The 18,020-nt window shown below is 37.5% G+C and overlaps 1 protein-coding gene across 1 annotated transcript in view; it reads left to right on the top strand.

The window, feature by feature from the left end:
- Window positions 1-5,399: 5,399 nt before the first annotated feature.
- LOC101167570 (zinc finger protein 385C) overlaps window positions 5,400-18,020 on the top strand; it is a 52,274-nt gene continuing 39,653 nt past the window's right edge. Inside the window, exon 1 of the mRNA XM_004078277.5 lies at window positions 5,400-5,555. Coding sequence (XP_004078325.2) covers window positions 5,519-5,555 — 37 coding nt within the window. The 5' untranslated portion in view covers window positions 5,400-5,518. The remainder of the gene's footprint in view (window positions 5,556-18,020) is intronic.

The raw sequence follows: 18,020 nt of genomic DNA, 5'->3' as shown, positions 1-18,020 counted from the left end.
GTATTTTGCTTTAACAGCAGAAAAACAACGGTTAAAATGTTTAAGCAAAACATAGAAATGTATCAGCCTGGTGCTATTGCTGAAAAGTACCACTTGGCTGCATTTTCTATTGTTCAATTGATCGTCAGTAAGCCTGATTGTATCCATCAGAGCAGAAATGTAAACAGTCTATAGGCATGTAGACCAAGACGTAAGACACAAACAACAGTATTAAGCATTAAGAGCTTAATACTTAATCACGTTCAAGTGACAATTTATCAAAAACAAAGTCAGTGAAATGTTTAAAAACTAATAATTGATGTTTTGTAATCTGATTCACTCCAAACCTTTAAAACCAAATCTTCTATTCTACATATTACTTCTTTATTTCTTTATTTTTTGCAGATCAAACATTAAAAATTTTGATAAAGACATGAAAAGCAGCAAAAATGTGAATACCTATAGAACATGTTTTGGGTTTCAGAAGATGCTTTAGAGGAATAGAAAATAAAGATGTTTAGCCAGATTTCAATATACGCTTTATATTGAAAGACGAAACCACACAAACCAAAACACAGCAATACAAGGACTTTTTTTTAAAATCGGTTACGTTATTTTATAAAGTTTTAAAAAACTGCTGCAGACTTCAACACAACTGATATTCTGTCACATTTTAGTTTTTTTTTTTTTTCTTCACCTGAAACACCACCAGTTTCCTTAAACCTCAATTTGAATTCTAAACTTTTAAAGTTTTCTTTCAGGAAAAAACTTGCATTTTCTCCTCTGTTAAAGTCCCGTCACGTCCTAAGCCTGTTTGAATGAGTCCATTACTTCATTTGTGAGGCACAAAAATGTACAGCTTCAGTTATATCCCAAAAGCAAGCAGTTGTCCTGCTCCTGGTAAATGATTTGAACTGTCACTCAAGATGTCTTCTGTCAAAACAGAAACTCATTTCACGCTCGGCTATTATGAATCATGATGTTGTCAGAAATGGACTGAGTTTAGAGCAGGAGATTTGCAGCATGATAGACCAAAAAATAAATGCAATTGCAAATCAAACTATACCCAGAATTGATGCAATTTGTATTTAAAAAATCAGTATTTTCTTTGTTAATAAAAAAAAAAGCTTTTTTACTTAGCAAAACCATCAGATAAATTCTACGAGTAGAGCCAGTTTAAACAGATAAAAAACTGGCTGTGATGGATTCCTTCTATCTTCTTCTTCTTCTTGGAAAGAAGGAAATGTCATTAAATACCAAGGACACAGAGACACGGTATCTGACTTCCATTCTCTGGAGCAGTTTGAGATTTCTCCTGATAGCAATTCTGTGATGTGGTACAATAATTGTGTCTTATCTAAAGTGAAACATTTAACTATGTGGCCCCCGTATCTTAGCAGAGGGAATTGAACACAAAGAATGACTGTTGTCATTTTTTAGATTCTCTTTTGTTAGTTTGCTTCCCAGGAGTATGTTAAAGACCAACTCCAATGAAAATCGTGTTTTTGGTGTTGCATAAAAAAATGTTGTTGGAAAAAGTTCTCGGTTGTGACGTAGAAACTAAAATGGGTGGGCCTAAGTCTCCCTGCCCTGTTCCATTCCGATGCATCCACTTGCAGACAAATAGATCCATTCATGTCTGCATTTTCTTTGTCCAAAACAACATCAGCCTCAAAATTGTACAGCTGGATTGTTTCAATATTGCTCGCCATTTGTTTTTGTTTTTTTTGCACCGTTAACGTTATGTTGGGGGATGTGAGCAGCTAGTAGCGAGCGGGAAAGTGTGTTAACAAAGGAATGATGGGATATTCATGGAGGCTTTCTTCAGCACCAAGAGTCCCGCCCACAACTCAGTGGTGAGTTTCTGATGAACTCCTGCCACTCAGCACAAACTTTTTTAAAATGTTGCCCAAAAACGTCAAAATCGTGAATAAAACTTATACAATAGATCAAAAGATGTCTGAAGTAGGATTTTTAGCTGTTAGGTATTCACATTTCTTTTAAAGTAAAGGTCTTTGATTACCACACTACTCACAATTAGTTAGGGATGATGTAAAAAACTCAGTGAGGTCACATAAACTGCGTTTGTTTCAGTTACAGATTTTGGGGATGCGGAGGGCAATTGTCTTGGGATGATGGACACACCTCGTTTTGTGCTTTCCATATATTGGTATCAGTGGGTTATTGGGGCCAAAACCAAAGCACTTTAAAAGAAAAAAATCAGGATGAGACATCACTGTTACTCTGTCACTACGGCTAATTAAGAAAATACCAGCTATTGACATGTTATTTTTTTGTTTTCTGGAGCTATCTTCGTTATTCTCTAAACTTAAGGGATAATTAATATATACTAATGAAAGTAGTGTTTCTTCTCATTCATTATAAGTTATATCAAAGGGAACTTTGACGCATTTAATTCAAACTCTTATTAAAAAAATGAATAAGATTCATGTAAATGACAATATCCCTAAGTTATGGCGTGTAGTTTTATTTATTTTTTTGAACACCCATCCATCCTTTTTGCAGTGCTTTCCTTTGTCTAAAACACACAGCTATCTTCTGTCTTCTGATTGGTTTAGAGAAAGCCGTCATTTAAAAAAAAAACCTTCCCATGGTGACAAAGTTAAACTAAAACACATGGCCTCTTTTTCTGATCCTAAGTGCAGCAGAATATAAATGTCCTTTAATGAAAGCACTTAAAATGATGATGGAGTCAGGGCTGTTATAAAGTCTGATGCTGGCAGTGTGATGAATGCACTCAAGCTTCATACAAATGAGGCACCTGAATGCACCATGCGCATTTTGAACTAACCTTAACAACAGGGGGTTGGTTCACCTTCAATGGGGGGGGGGGTGTCCATATTTTCTCCTGGCTTTACTGTGTTTCCTTTTTTTCCAACTGACATACAAAGACAACAGTAGACCTGACATGTCACACGTGTCCTTTTCTTACTTTCACACATACATCTGCACATGTGCTCCTTTATTTTTAGGGCGGGGGCCTTATGGTGAGGTCAAGCAAGGTGCTAAAAGACTTCGATGTGAAGGACATAGCTCAAAGTCCAAGTATGTTTCCACCGAGCATCCATCACTGGGGCTGACAGCTAAACCGAACACACACCGGCGGTCCGGACACAGCACACCCGGGCATGCTTCTGTGTCACTGTACACCCATATTCCTCTGCAGGCATCAGCATTTGAACATAATCCAACAATGTTAATGAGGGGGGGTTGACAGGAGCTGGGAAATGATGGCTGCTGATAGGATTCAACTCAAACAAAAGGATCTGACAGCGTTGAGCGGGAAGGACTTATCCTGTATACCTTCAGAGTATTTATCAATGTAAAATGACATCAACATCTGGGTTCTTGGGGGAACTTTTTTTAGAACCCTAACATTTCTTAAGGATGTACAGCTGCTGGCGGTTTTAGAGTAAAACAATCCATCCATTTTCTTACGCTTATTTGGAGCTAAATTGAAGGAGGAGCAGATATGCACAGACCTTCCAAACCACAGAAAAGATCCACTCGTGTCAGGAGGTACTCAAAGGCTCTCCTTGGTGAACCAAGGCCAGGCTTCATCCTTAGTTTTCTTCAGGGCCTTCTTTGGTGGGACTTTCCTGGAATATCTCCACCAGGGAGGCATCCAGGGACCAACCAAGAGATTCCCAAGCCACCTCAACTGGCTTCCCTTGAAGCTCCAACAGAGCACCCAGCCACTCTGCAGAGGGAACTCGTCACTCACATGTATCTGTTATCTTATCCTTTCTGTATGACCCAAAGCTTATGATCATAGTTGAGGGTAGAAACAAAGATTGACCAGTGAGTGAAAAGCTTTGTCTTTTGGCTCAGCTCCCTCTTCATCACAAGTAAGTTAAATTGGTTACGCGGTTACCCGGAGAGGGCAAACCCCCTTATTCAGGTCTAATGATCTATTTATCCTTTGTTTGGTATATCCTTGTTAAGAAATAAATTTCTGTTGTTTGTACTGTTTTTTTTGTATTATTACTGCTTTGATTGCTTGAAATAAACCAGTTCCAAATCCAAATTTCTGCACTCTGTACTCAGAATGGATGAGCCTTAGTAGGGGGCAAAGGACCTCATATTCCCAAAGCATCTTCCACAAAACACGGTGAGGGAAAAGTCTGAATGTTTTATCCAAATTAACAAAACATTTATGGATTTGATAAAGAATAAAGTCCCGTTATCTGTCACACACTAGGTGTGGGAAATTCATTCTCCTCATTTGACCTAGCTAACAAAGTTGGGAGTCAGCGTAGTTACAGTAACGTTTCAGTGGTATCAGTCTGTTTTTTTACATGTTGAAAACAAGGTCTGGAGTTATAGGTATTGTATACCTGTGTCGGACTAAGTTAGTGTAACGTTTGTTTTGTAGGTATTAGTCTGTTTATTTTTTGCAAAGTTGGAAGTTATATGTATTGTAAATCTGCTAACGTGGGATTGCTGTGAACATAGTTATCACAGTCTGAATGAACTAACAAACTTATCTATGACTCTTTTGTCTCACTTAAAGCTCCTTCAAATTTTCTGCGCCTTAAATAGTACACAATTTTGAAAATAAACCATTCATTGACGGTGCGTATTATAACCCGGTACGGCCTGTAGTGCAGATAATACAATAGCTGGAGCACACTCTCTGGTCTGCTTTCCTTAAAAGAGGGACCACCGCCCCAGTCTTCAGTCCAGTCTGGACGAATCATCCCCAATGCCCTAACAATGTCACAAAGGCAAGTTACCCACAACACCCAGAGCATTGAGGTGCTCAGTCTGGAGTCGTTGCCACTGAGGAGCAGTTTTGACTGCGTGGATGCATCACTGCTGGAACTAAAAAGCTCCTGTTCCACTGAATACAGTCGGCTTTCACAACAAAGAATGATATAGGAAGAGTAGTCGTATAAAAGTAGCAATTTTGAAAATCAAGATTGAAATTTGTAAACAGAATTTTGAATTAAACTGTTTTTTTAAGCATAAGTGTCAAAAAGAATCACATACGTCTATTTTGTGTTCATTTTTCATAAATGTTATAAAATACTCCTGGTTTTATGATATGAGCTGTTGTGGTCTTTTGTTAAACTAATCTTTTTTTTTTTTTAAGTATTTTGTTGATGTGTTTCATACAGAAGAGGATTAGGGCAATGGACAAAGAAAAAAAAGGGCAAAGAAAATTCTGACTCTAATTCAGATCAAAGTCAGAATTCTGACATGAAAGTCAGAATTTTCTATGCCCTTTTTTTCTTTCTCCGTGGCCCTAATCATCTTCCGTAGTTTTAAAACAGCTTAAAGTGTTTTTAATTGCAAACACTTTCTGTAGTTTTTTTCTCCTCCTGACTCATTCTTTTTGTCCTTTCTTCACCCCCTCCCCTCCCCTCTCCTCCCCTTCCTTCATCCCCGCGCGCTGTGATTTGGTATCTCTGCTACACAGGCGGCGTTGGCACAGCGCGCGCGCGTTACCCGCGAGGTTTATCTTTCTTGACTCGCTGGTGGGTTGAGCTCGCGCGCTAATCTGTGGCAGCTGGAAATGAACAACAGAGGAGCTCCGCAGCCACCGGACTCAGGTAAGAAAGCCTTTTTTCTGCTTTCAGCACAATCATTTGACCACATTCTCATCTTTAAAAAAAAAAGCAACAACAACAAAAAAAAGAATATTTCTTCTTAATGTGTCTTTGTTTTATTTTAATTATTATAGCTTATTTTTTAAAGCTGCTTTTTAAATATTTCTTACCAAAAAAATTAATAAAACCAAAAACAGCTATACTTCCTGTGTTTTAAAAAGCCAACGCAACTTTTAAATAAAAATCAGTAAACACGTTTTTGTTACCCCAATGGGGTTTCACCCTCTTTTTTAAATGTATTTTTTATTGATATTAATTTTTTAAAATATGTAATGTAAATTCATACAGATAAATATTTGTGCTCAAGAAAGTAAAAACGAGGTTTAACTGTTGTTTTCTAAAGGGGTCTTATTTACAAAGATTTTCGCGTCTCAGAGGAACATTTATGTTTTCACGCCCTTTGTGTGTGCATGTGTGTGTGTATACATGTAGGTGTGTGTTTGTCTTTGTATATGTCCTTAAAAAGGCTGTTAACCGCTTTGTTTTATTGGTTTATTAAGTTTCATTAAGTAATTTAGCTAAAAAATGTTTTGATATTGTTTTTATTTTTTATATTAATATGACGAAGCATTGCAGTTATTTTAATACACTACAATGGAGATCTTTCATACATCAATAACAGCTTTAGCTGTATTTTGGAACAAAAATAATCCCAACAATTTACCTGGAAATAAAGTTACGCCTAGTAAATAGTGCATTATTATTTATTTTGTATAAAGATTTAAGAGAAATAAAGGTTGATTATTCAAAATCAAAGGGATTGGGCAGTTCCCATTCTGGATGTGTGAGGCTTGAGAGCAGAAAAGTCTGGTGAAATGATCTTTTCATGCAAATGTACCCACAGAAATGTAATGTTATGATCATTTTCTCTATCTATATACGTGCTGGAGTTGCGTCTCCTTCTCAGATGGAGAAGAGAAACTGTAATTTTCACAAATTTGAGTTGCATATGGAAATAGCAAAAATACTCACCTCAACCTTTACATGTGCATACCCATCGCGTGGAACGGTCGTCTTTGCTTTTAAACATTTTAGTGATTATACTTCCCCAAAATTGTTTATGTCTCACAATGTCATCGTGCTGCTCGATTCCAGCAGCAGACACTCTTGAACACCTCGCCGTGGCTGCATCATCATCATGTTCGACATCCTCTTTAATGACCTTTCTCCCCCCCGTCCTCCCTCAGCAGTGGTTTCAAACCTAAATGGCTCAAAATTACAGTCGCCTGCCTGCCAAGTGCTGCCGACGACATTTCCTTTCCAACTGCTCTGAAACACTTATTTTAGCTGCAAACAAAAGGTCCTTGATGCATCAAATCCTGGATCTCCTCCTGCTGCTCGCTCCCCAAAGGGGATGCTGTAATTTTCACCAGCATTTCTCATGCGGCTGCAGTTTTTTTTTATATTTATTTTTTATTTTTTTGTCATGTATAATTCATTTGGGTCTTCTTGGGTCAGATTTTCCAGTGAAGGGAAAAAAAAAATCTAAACAATATTATGGTATACATGCAGGGAGTTACCTGTTTAGGGTGAACCACACCTTGACCAGAACTCTGCTGACTGCAGTGCGCTTTGTGGCCTTCATTAGGAAAATATGGATACTTTATACTGGAATAAACCCTCAAATATGAGAAATATTAAGCTTTGGGTACAAACACTGAAGGCATCAAAACTATGAATTAACACACCGGAATTATATAAATAACTATACATAACAAAAAAGTGTGAAACAACTGAAAATATGTCATATTGTAGGTTCTTCGTGGTAGCCACCTTTTGATTTGATTATTGCTTTGCAGACTCTTGGCATTTTCTTGATGAGCTTCAAGAGGTAGTCACCTGAAATGTTTTTCACGTAGGTGTGCCCTGTCTGGTTTAACAAGTGCGATTTCTTGCCTTATAAATGGGGTTGGGGCCATCAGTTGTGTTGTGCAGAAGTCAGGTGGATAAACAGCTGATAGTCCTACTGAATAGACTATTAGAATTTGTTTTATGGCAAGAAAAAAAGCAGTTAAGTACAGAAAAACGAGTGGCCATCATTACTTTAAGAAATCAAGGTCACTCAGTCCGAAAAATTGGGGAAACTTTGAAAGTGTCTCCAAGTGCAATCACAAAAGCCATCAAGCGCTAAAAAGAAACTGGCTCACATGCGGACCGCCCCAGGAAGGAAAACCAAGAGTCACTTCTGCTGCAAAGGATACGTTCATCCAAGTCACCAACCTGGGAAATGGCAGGTTAACAGCAGCTCAGATTAGAGAGCAGGTCAATGGCACACAGAGTTCTAGCAGCAGACACATCTCTACAACAACTGTTAAAAGGAGACTGTGTGAATCAGGCCTTCATGGTAGAATATCTGCTAGGAAACTACTTCTAAAGAAAGGCAACACGCAGGAGAGACTTATTTGGGCTAAAGAACACAACAAATGGACATCAGATCCGTGGAAATCTGTGCTTTAGTCTGATAAGTCCAGATCCAGAGATTTTTGCTTCCAACCACGTGTCTTTGTGCGACGCAGAAAAGGTGAATGGATGGACTCTACATGCCTGGTTCCCACCGTGAAGCATGGAAGAGGAGGTGTGATGGTGTGGGGGTGCTTTGCTGGTGACACTGTTGGGGATTTATTCCAAATTGAAGGCATACTGAACCAGCATGGCTACCACAGCATCTAGTAGCGGCATGCTATTCCATCCAGTTTGCGTTTAGTTGGACCATCATTTAATTTTCAATAGGACAATGACCCCAAACTCACCTCCAGGCTGTGTAGGCCCTATTTGACCAAGAAGGAGACTGATGGGGTGCTGCGGCAGATTACCTGGCCTCCACAGTCACCGGACCTGAACCCAATCCAGATGGTTTGGGTTGAGCTGGACCACAGAGTGAAGGCAAAAGGGCCAACAAGTGCTAAGCATTCTGGGAACTCCTTCAACACTGTTGGAAGACCATTTCTGGTGACTACCTCTTGAAAATCATCAAGAAAATGCCAAGAGTGTGCAAAGCAGTAATCAAAGCAAAAGGTGGCTACTATGAAGAACCTAGAATATGACATATTTTCAGTTGTTTCACACTTTTTTGTTATGTATATAATTCCACATGTGTAAATTCATAGTTTTGATGCCTTCAGTGTGAATCTACAATTTTCATAGTCATGGGAATAAAGATAACACTTCTGTAACGAGAAGGTGTGTCCTAACTTTTGGTCTGTGCTGTGTGTATATATATATATATATATATATATATATATAAACCCTAAAACAAGGCAAATACGAGGTCAAAACTATGTAAAAATGTCTAAGAATCAAGACGAAGCTCCATTACACTATGATGGATTTATTCCAAGAAGTATCACAATTATGTATCATAACTAATGTGTTTTTTTTAACCTAAAATGTCAAAGCTAGATACCTCTTTGAAACTTTTCAAATTTGAGTTAAGACTATAATAATAAGGGGGTTGTCATTATAAAGAGCTGACGTGATTGGCAAACTGACAAATGAGTTCAGGGACTACTGAGGGATGATGATTCCTGACAACTTTACCAAACAGCCAATTTACTGCAAGTTGCCGTGTTGTAATTTTTTTCTGTTTATATAGACTTTGTTTTTGCTGATAGACACATAGTTCCTAAAATAGATGTCCCCTTGAAATCTTTGTTCCCCTGAAGTGTCTAAAATGAGCAGTTTAAATCTACTTTTCTGACCTTTTTTAAAACTGTTTTACTAGAACAATCAGTGAATTTTTTTTTATTCAGAATTGTGACTTAATTAAATAACTATTGTGCATCATAACAATTAGAAGATTCCTAGATTGTAGCAGTTATCTTCAGATTAGGTGCAGCAAAGTCTTTAGATTATTTGAGGCCATCAGCACTTGATGTGCTGCTGTAGCATTAATTGAGGATATTTTGCAGCAAAATGGTAAACCATAATAAATGAACTCGCTAATGTTTCAGTTTGAAATCAATTCCATTTAGTTTCATCAGGAAACATAGACAGATTTTTACCATAGTGAACTATCTTTTTGCCATTTTGTTATCTCGTTTTCGGCCCAGAAGTACAATTGGTTGAACGTATCGTCAATCAGAAACAAAATGTCGTCCAAAACCGACGGACAACCCTGATCCTCTGCAGGTCTGCTTTTGTTTCTGCTCCAACCCCTTTTCACATCAATTATGCGCGCCTTATGGGCTATCATAGACGCCTTGCAGTTCTTTGCATGCAGGTCACAATGACGGGTTACTTAAGTCAAAACATTGGTGATGAAAGTGAGGGACCCGTTATCGTATCTCCTCCCCCAGATTTCTCTCCTGTGTCTTTTCTTTGAGCTCCGGCATGTGGCTGCTGCCGTCTGTCTCAGTAAAAACCATCAGCTGTGAAATTGAGAATAATCATGTGGAACGATTTTGGGATGGAAGCAGCTTGAGCTCCAGCCCTCAGCGGTCAATGGACTTACGACCTCTGCTGATATACTCCACCAAAGACTTAACAGTCATTGGTAAAACCCATTTGGTTCTCGTGCAGCAAAAATTTCTTTTTTGGTGATAATTATTTTTCTAAGAGTTCCCCACTCTGTGGTCTTTAGTGAGCGCAAGGTGAACCCAAAAACATCTCTTTTGAGCTGTGCTTTCATTGTGTTTCTAATAGATATTGATGAGATGTCCCATGCATGCCGCAGCTGCTGCGTGTGGCATTCCTAATGTGTTTTATGAGTAATGACTGTGACAGCCAGCTGGCTCTTGACTCTCCCCATCTTTATGTGAAGAGCCTTTGGACAGTTGGCTAAATAAAAGGCAATCAAAGCACACAACCACCATAAAATGCCCCACATGCACATAAATAATCAGAGTTAGCAGGAAAACAGGCTGAACAGTCCTTCCAGAACTTCACTCTGGACTTTGTTAAGTCGCAATTACTTTCTTTGGGTGTATTCAGACTGGACCCATAGTTTGTTTCCCCCGATAAAGTTTCAGTCTTAAGAGACACCCAACTGGAACCAGGAACCGCTCTCAGACCCATCTTTTGAAGGGGTCTTGGTTTGTTTACAATCGGACTAAACTCTGGTTTGCTCCGACTTTCCTCAGTCTGAAAAGGCTACGTGCTCAGACCGGAACAACTGGACCATTATGGGATGTAAAGAGAGTAGGAAGGCATCAACCATGACGATGAGACACAGCAACTCGTTGAAGTGTGGTCAGATAAACTTGTGCTTGATACACACTGTTTCCCCAACAATCTATATGTCATAAACACTTATCAGCGAACCTTCTTAGCTGTAGTCTCTTCAGTAACCGCCTTGCTGCATACCTTCACCAAAGTAACAAGTAAAAAGTGTTGTACCTGACGTTGATGCAGACATTCAAAATTGATCAGTGAAATATAGGATGTATTCAGACTGGAAAAATCCATGGTCATCCCTGAAACCTGAACTTGCATAATGCAACTTTATTTAAACTCAATATTTTTTATGGCTGCTCGATATGAGGAAAAGTCGCGATATTAGTGATTAATATTGCGATAACGATATAATTTGCGGTGTATAAAGAAATAGCAAAACAACCAAAAATATTATTCCCATTCCATTGCAACAGCTTAAAACTTATACCACAAATGACCTAGGAAGCGAAAACTTATACCACAAATTGACGTAGGAAGCGAAGATACAACATAATAGAGCGCTATCCGATTATTCAACAACGTGAAGGGGTCCATCTGATTGGTCAAATGCAGAAAGGGATTCTTTTGATCCGTTAAATACTTCAAGCTGCCATAAGATTGTTTGGCCACATTTAAGGTAACCATTTATTGCAATTTTGCTGTCTTTTGCGATATGCATATTGCACAACTTGAAATTGCAATAACGATAAATTTGCAGTATATTGTGAAGGTCTACTATTTTTGCATTAATAATAATCCTAAATGCTGTTATAAAACACTTAACCTAGTTACAAACTTAACATAGTTAAAAAAAAACTGGAACATAATTGTATCCTAATTAAAAATTAGTAGTACTGGTTTAAAAAAAATACAAGTAATTGATATTGATATCTTTTTTGAAAAAAAATACAGATTCATCAAATCCAATAATGCATTTTATCACTTGTAAAAAGTAAATTCTGTTACTTCTTGCAATTTTTCCAGGCAAACAGCTTTTAGTTTTTAATGTATGAAACCATGATTTTATTAAGAAAGTTTTACAATTGTTCAATTTCGACCACAAAATCATTTGAATTACCAAATAATATTGGTTCTTAATAGAAATTTTAAAATTAAATAAACAATGGATCAAATTGTCAATTAGTTCAGGATTTTTAACATTGATAGTAAATCCCATAATTTATGAAATTGGGCAATTAAATAATTTATCATGTGCATACATCCTTTTTTCCCTTTTTATTAAAACAGTGTTATTTAGTTCCATTATTTCATTATAAGTTTCACATAAACTATTACTAGTTTTGTAAATACTGATTTTTATTACCAAACAAAATTATTTGTGGAACATAAATCTAAAAAAAAAAACTGTTGATTGATCAAATTGTGTTACTAAATCAATATAAAGGGATTTCCATTTTCTGCATCGTTCAAATATGTGATCTGTTAGTTCGCATTTCTGTAAATTCACATGCTGATTGTTTCCCCTGTTCTATGATTTTTTAGGAGAAAAGATCTTAAAATAGTTTTTTTTTAAGTTTAATTAAGATGATATTCATTTTGAATACAGATCTTTTTTTTTTTTTTTACTGTTCAGGGTTTTCATGTTTTTAATTGAATGCTTCTTATTTTGAAAGTGTTAAAGGGGGAGTGCTGGGAGATTTACTCATCTGAGAAAGGATTTTCTGAGCTGGACTGTCAAAGCCGCAGTCCTCGGGTCCCACAGCAATGTGACGTGTCACGTTTCAGCCATTTTCTGCCCGACAGTGGCGAGCTGCAGCTCGCCTGCCTTTTCAGCAAACGCTTCACTTACGAACATCAGATGGAAGCATAAACAAAATGCGCATTTGCTTATTCTGAGGCCACTGCTGCAGCAAGAACAGAAGAATAATTTGTAATTTGTTAAATCACAAACAACAGTCATCGTCCAAAGCATGTATTTGGAACAAAATTGGACAGAAAGCTGCACCCAGCCTCCCCCACTGAGCTTGCCTCCCCTCAAACACTACTCTAAAATAGATTTTAGAGTAGATTTTAAGTCTCCAATCAAACCATAATGGCTCTCGGGCTGTGTCATTACAACCCAGATGATGGACTCTTTCATAGTGGCAGCTTAAACGCACTCCTGGACCAATAACCGAGGTATTTGTTTGACTGCCTGGACGTAAACGCTGAGCGGACCGAATGATTCATTCCAACAAGTACATGAAGGAAAAAACAGACACCTGGGTTTTAGGGAAAAATATCAGAAAACATGATTAATAAAAAACTGGCAGGTGAGTATTTCAGCCTGCTCGAAACAAAGTGAAATCTGTAGGAAAGACATGACCTCCCCTTATGTCACTCCATCAACATGCAAACTGCTGAGAAACTTTAGAAAGATTGTTTTAATCCTCATTTAACCTTTTTTTTTCTATCTCCACATCTGAAGCCACCTCTCCTATGCTGCTTCTTCCAGTTTTTTAAATGTTTTTGATTTACCCAAAAAGGGTAAATGGCTTCTTGATATCAGGCTTAGGGTTATGTATATGTATGTATATTTTAGGCTCCCTTGTTGGTAAGTGACATGCAAAGGTTTGTACACCCACATACATGATGTGTATACGAATGTTGGTAACAGTGAAGTTATGACGGCTAAAACCCACAATGGTCGCTGGCTTACATACGACTGTTGAGCTGTCGCAGGTGACGCGTAACAGCACACGCCTTTCAAACTGCCGTAGTTCTTCAACCATTTACGTAATTGTTACCCTTACAGTACGTTAGCTAGAGCAGAAAAATACATTTTCCGTTTACGTGCAGTGTTAATACAAAATGTAATTGTAAACAAAGCGGAGCGCAAAAACAAAAGTAACTGTTTGTCGGTTAAACATGTGGTGATGTTGGCTGAGTTTTTCTCTTTACCTCACCCCAAAAAAACTTTTATTATTATTAATACTATAGAACAAAATTAGAAAACTATTTGTAATTTTAAATTATTCAAGCAAACCATTTCTGTACTGAAAGTCATTTGTTTTCAAGTATTTTGTCTGTTCATGGCTGTTTTAACCCTGTTAAATTTCCTTCACTGGAATTGTTTAACAGCATCTTTTTCCAAAATAACTTTTTAGTTTTCTCCATGAAATGACCACTTTATTTCTCTAATTGCTGTCTCTACTGATCACAAAAAACAACTGAAATGGGCCAAATTGGATTTTCATTAATTGAAGATGCCATTAGAACATAGTATTTGTGTATTCTGTTTTTCTCTTAGCGGAATGGTGGGGGGACTGCTGTTGGACTGCCTCATCCTCTCAGAAAATGGTTACTAAGGCCGTTTACCTTAAAGCAACACATAATTTACTTTTAAGGAAAGGGGCTTTCATAAATGTCCAAAAAGGCTAATGATAAAACCTCCAAACGGTGTCGATAACTTTTCCTAAGGCTTCATGGTGGCGCAGTGGTTAGCGCTCTTGCCTCACAGTTTGCATGTTCTTCTTGTGCATGCGTGGGCTTCCTCCGGTGACTCCGGCTTCCTCCCACTGTCCAAAAACATGCTTCATAGGTTAATTGATTCGGTTAGTTCAAAAGGGGCCCAAGTCCAAGAGGTTTGTTTTTCCAGGAAATGATTTAACTGCATAGCTTAAAGGGAGGCTACACCAAATGATTAATACTTTACCCAGATTTAGCAGCAGTTCATAGCTTACAAATGCTATAATATGAAGCACCTCACTTTTATAATTTCAGAGGACTAGCAAACTAAAGTCTCTGGACTTGGGCCCTTCTTGAATTAAACAGGGGTGCTGCCATATTGGATAACTAGTGCTGCCATCTATGGGATGAAGCAAAACCCATGCAAGAGAGGCCCAAGTCCAGGAATTTGCATTTAATGTATTTTACATGTCAAGCATAGTCAATACATTACAACGGACTTGGGACTTTTTTGCACATAATCAGATAGCTTTTCCCTTGAAGACCATAGAACATAGAATATCTCTATTTTGAAAAAATTTGTGGAATTGGGCCCCTTTTGAACTAACTGATTCGATTGTCTCAATTCTCCCTAGGTGTGAATGTGAGTGCATTGTGTGTAATTTATGGCCCTGCGACAGACTGGCGACCTGTCCAGGATGTCCCCTGCCTTTGCCCACGTAGCCAGGATAGGCCCCATTAGCCCTGTGACCCCAAAAGGGACACAGGGCGAAACAGGTTTAGAATATGAATGAATAACATTTCTTAGGAATGACAAATTAGCAGTAGCAACATTGTGGTTCACATTTTGCGGTCTTGCTGTTTGGCAGATGTTTGTCAATGCCATTCTGGATACTTTGTTCATACTTTGTTCTGCATCCTAAATGGCTGTAGAGTTAGTCAATCAGTCTCTGTGCCATGTTTCTTGTACAGAATGGGTTCAGAGTTTCATAAATCTTTGATAGCAAGCAGATCTTAAATTTCAATACCAGACATATTTTTCTATGCAAGTTTGAACATTGATGCTGCGTTCACACCGAGTTGTGCGTTCAAGAATGTGTTTCATGAACGCATATTCTGCCTGTGGTGTTCACACTGGACCAGCACCGGACAAGCAGGGAGAAAATTCTCTTCTTCTACCGTTCACAACCGCATATCCGAACTTCTGTGTTTTGAAGCAGACACCACCCATATATCACTGACAAATCTGAGCCCCTGATTGGTCAAAGTTTAGCTGTTTTTGCAACTTAGCAGTCAAAAAATTAATCGGGTTGAACAGCCGATGTGAATGCAGCTTCAGCAAAAAGTGTGAAAATGTTGAAGTGTGTAATGAGGAGTTTTGCAGCCAAAAAACATCTAGAAACCTACTTAGCGGATTTCATCCATAACAGAAACGTAACCTCCACGATAAACAAGGGAACACTGTACTAAAAATGGTGCAAAGTAAACGTCAAATGCCAACTACACTAAAAAGTACAAAATCAATGCGATAGATTGCAGTTACGATTCCCATCTGTAGCATGTTGATGTGAAGACTCTTCTCTTTGTTTGTTATGCAGGAAGTGTTGAGGACTGAAATATGAAAAGAGGGAACTTGTGGGATTTTGTTTGTGTGTTTGTTTTGTTTTATAGCTCTTTTGTACAGCAGACAGTTTGCTAGTGAACAGACTCACAAGTTTAGGGTTGCTGCGAGTCATAAACAAGAGAAGCAAATTCAATGGTCTACTGTTTTTCCAACTTCCATCCATCCATCCATCCATCCATCAGTCCATCCATCTATCTTCCAACCTTCTGAATCCCTTTTGAGGTCACGGGTCTTTTTTGAAACTTTAAAAATTAAAAACATATTTACATTTTGGTAAAATAAAAAAAATAAAACACCCACAAATGTTATTCTTTCATCTTTTAGGTTATATATCAAACTATAAAATGAAGTGTAGCACTTAAAGTCAAAGTAATTCTGAATTTATGATGAATTTTGTTTTAGAATTTAAGAAGGGGACCTATGTTTTGCACAACATTTTAGTTTGTTGTTTTTAGTGGCTTTAGTTGTCTCCAGACTTAAATTTCCAGCCCTCCTTGTTTGGCACTAAAAGACGCAGTTTGTATGAAACCATTATTTCCCTCAAATGTGCAAATTTAGTCATAAATATTTGTTTTGCTGTGGTTGTAAATAATTGTTTTTTAAAATTAGTTTTTCCTATAATTGCATAAAATCATGTTGTTTCTGTGCACCCAACATCACATATTATAGTAAATAAAGTTAAATTAGGTGAGAACAGACGCATTTATATAGTTTATCAAAGTGCCTGGCTATAAAAACTGTATGCAATTCGGAGTCAGTCTCTTTTTAATTATTTATTTAGAATATTTATATTAGTAGCGTTTATGCTTTTCAAATTATATATTTAACATTTTATATGTGATTTTAAAATGCAGTTTTTATTTTTCTTCAACCAAGAAAAAAAATCCAAACATGATGGATAGTCAGTGTGACTCGTCACTACATCTATATACACCTCTGCAGCCTTAACTCGACTGACTTGTCGGCAACCTTATAAATATCCAGCATTTGTCTTGCAAAGAATTTTGGTGTCAACTTTGCTGAATGTATATTTATCACCTGATGGGCCAGACGTGAGCAAGACAAATGACTTGAAGAACAGCCCTGAAACCATCTCTTAGTCATCTTTGTTAGTCATCATCTTCCTTTTATTCTCTTCGTCCCACCCACTGCTCTTACCCTTCAAGAGCAGCATACCCTTTTATTCTTAACTTGGAGTAAACATATTGACATAGAGAAACCTAGAAGCAGAACTTGGAGAAAAAAAATAGCATAATCAATGTCTTTGAGTGTGAAACTTAGAGTTTAACTACTCCCAACAGAAATCTACTCTAAATGTAGAGATTTCATGCAGCATTTATTGTCTTTTTTGTAACATATTATATAAAAGTTTGTATTTAAGGTAATTTCTCAAATACAAAATAGGATTTTGGTGATGTTTCTTGTGTAATTTAAAGGTGGAGAAGCTGCTTTGATATGAGTATCAGGTTAAAGTTTCTCCAGAGAAGAAAGTGCGATTTTAATTCTATAGAAATGAGGGGAAATATTAGATGTTATTCCTTGATCTTCTTGTAGTGCTCAACTCTATTTTTGATTTCTTCTGGCTTTAATTGATGCTGCAGATTTCTACTGATTTTCTATAGTGAGAGTTTATAGATTTTCTTTATCAGTCTGCCTCCAGAGCCTGTTTTGGGTCCTGAAAGTAGTGTCACACAGCCACTACATACATTTTGCACGGATTAAAGTTGGTCATACGTGAATATACATGGAAAAACTGAGAAAAGTTGTGGTCTGTATATGAAATTTTTTACAGATGTATCACAAATGAACGACATTAAAACCACAGAAGTATGAATAAACCACACAAAGAACATGAACCGTGCGTGATTATTGTGATAGTTTTATGCATTTCATTACTGAGTGCGTTATTCTCCACCAACCCAACATTTTTGAACAGCTTTAAACTTAATTCACTTAAAGACCCATTAGCCGAAAACCTCAACCAACGTCTAAGCACATCAACAAATGCAAGAAACACTTGTGAATTACAAATATCACTTTTGTATCACAAAAGACTGAAATTACACACTTGGAAAATGTCCAATATGTATGTAGTGGCTGTATAACACGGCCTTAAAAGTGCAAAAGCTTGGTGCACTTTTCAAGATTTCTCTATTATCCATCCATCCATGCATCCATCCATCCATCCATCCATCCATCCATCCATCCATCCATCCATCCATCCA

Source organism: Oryzias latipes, chromosome 19, assembly GCF_053564925.1.
Source record: "Oryzias latipes strain Hd-rR chromosome 19, Olatipes_Hd-rR_3.1".
Classification (NCBI taxonomy): domain Eukaryota; kingdom Metazoa; phylum Chordata; class Actinopteri; order Beloniformes; family Adrianichthyidae; genus Oryzias; species Oryzias latipes.
This window is presented reverse-complemented; position numbering and strand designations above follow the sequence as displayed.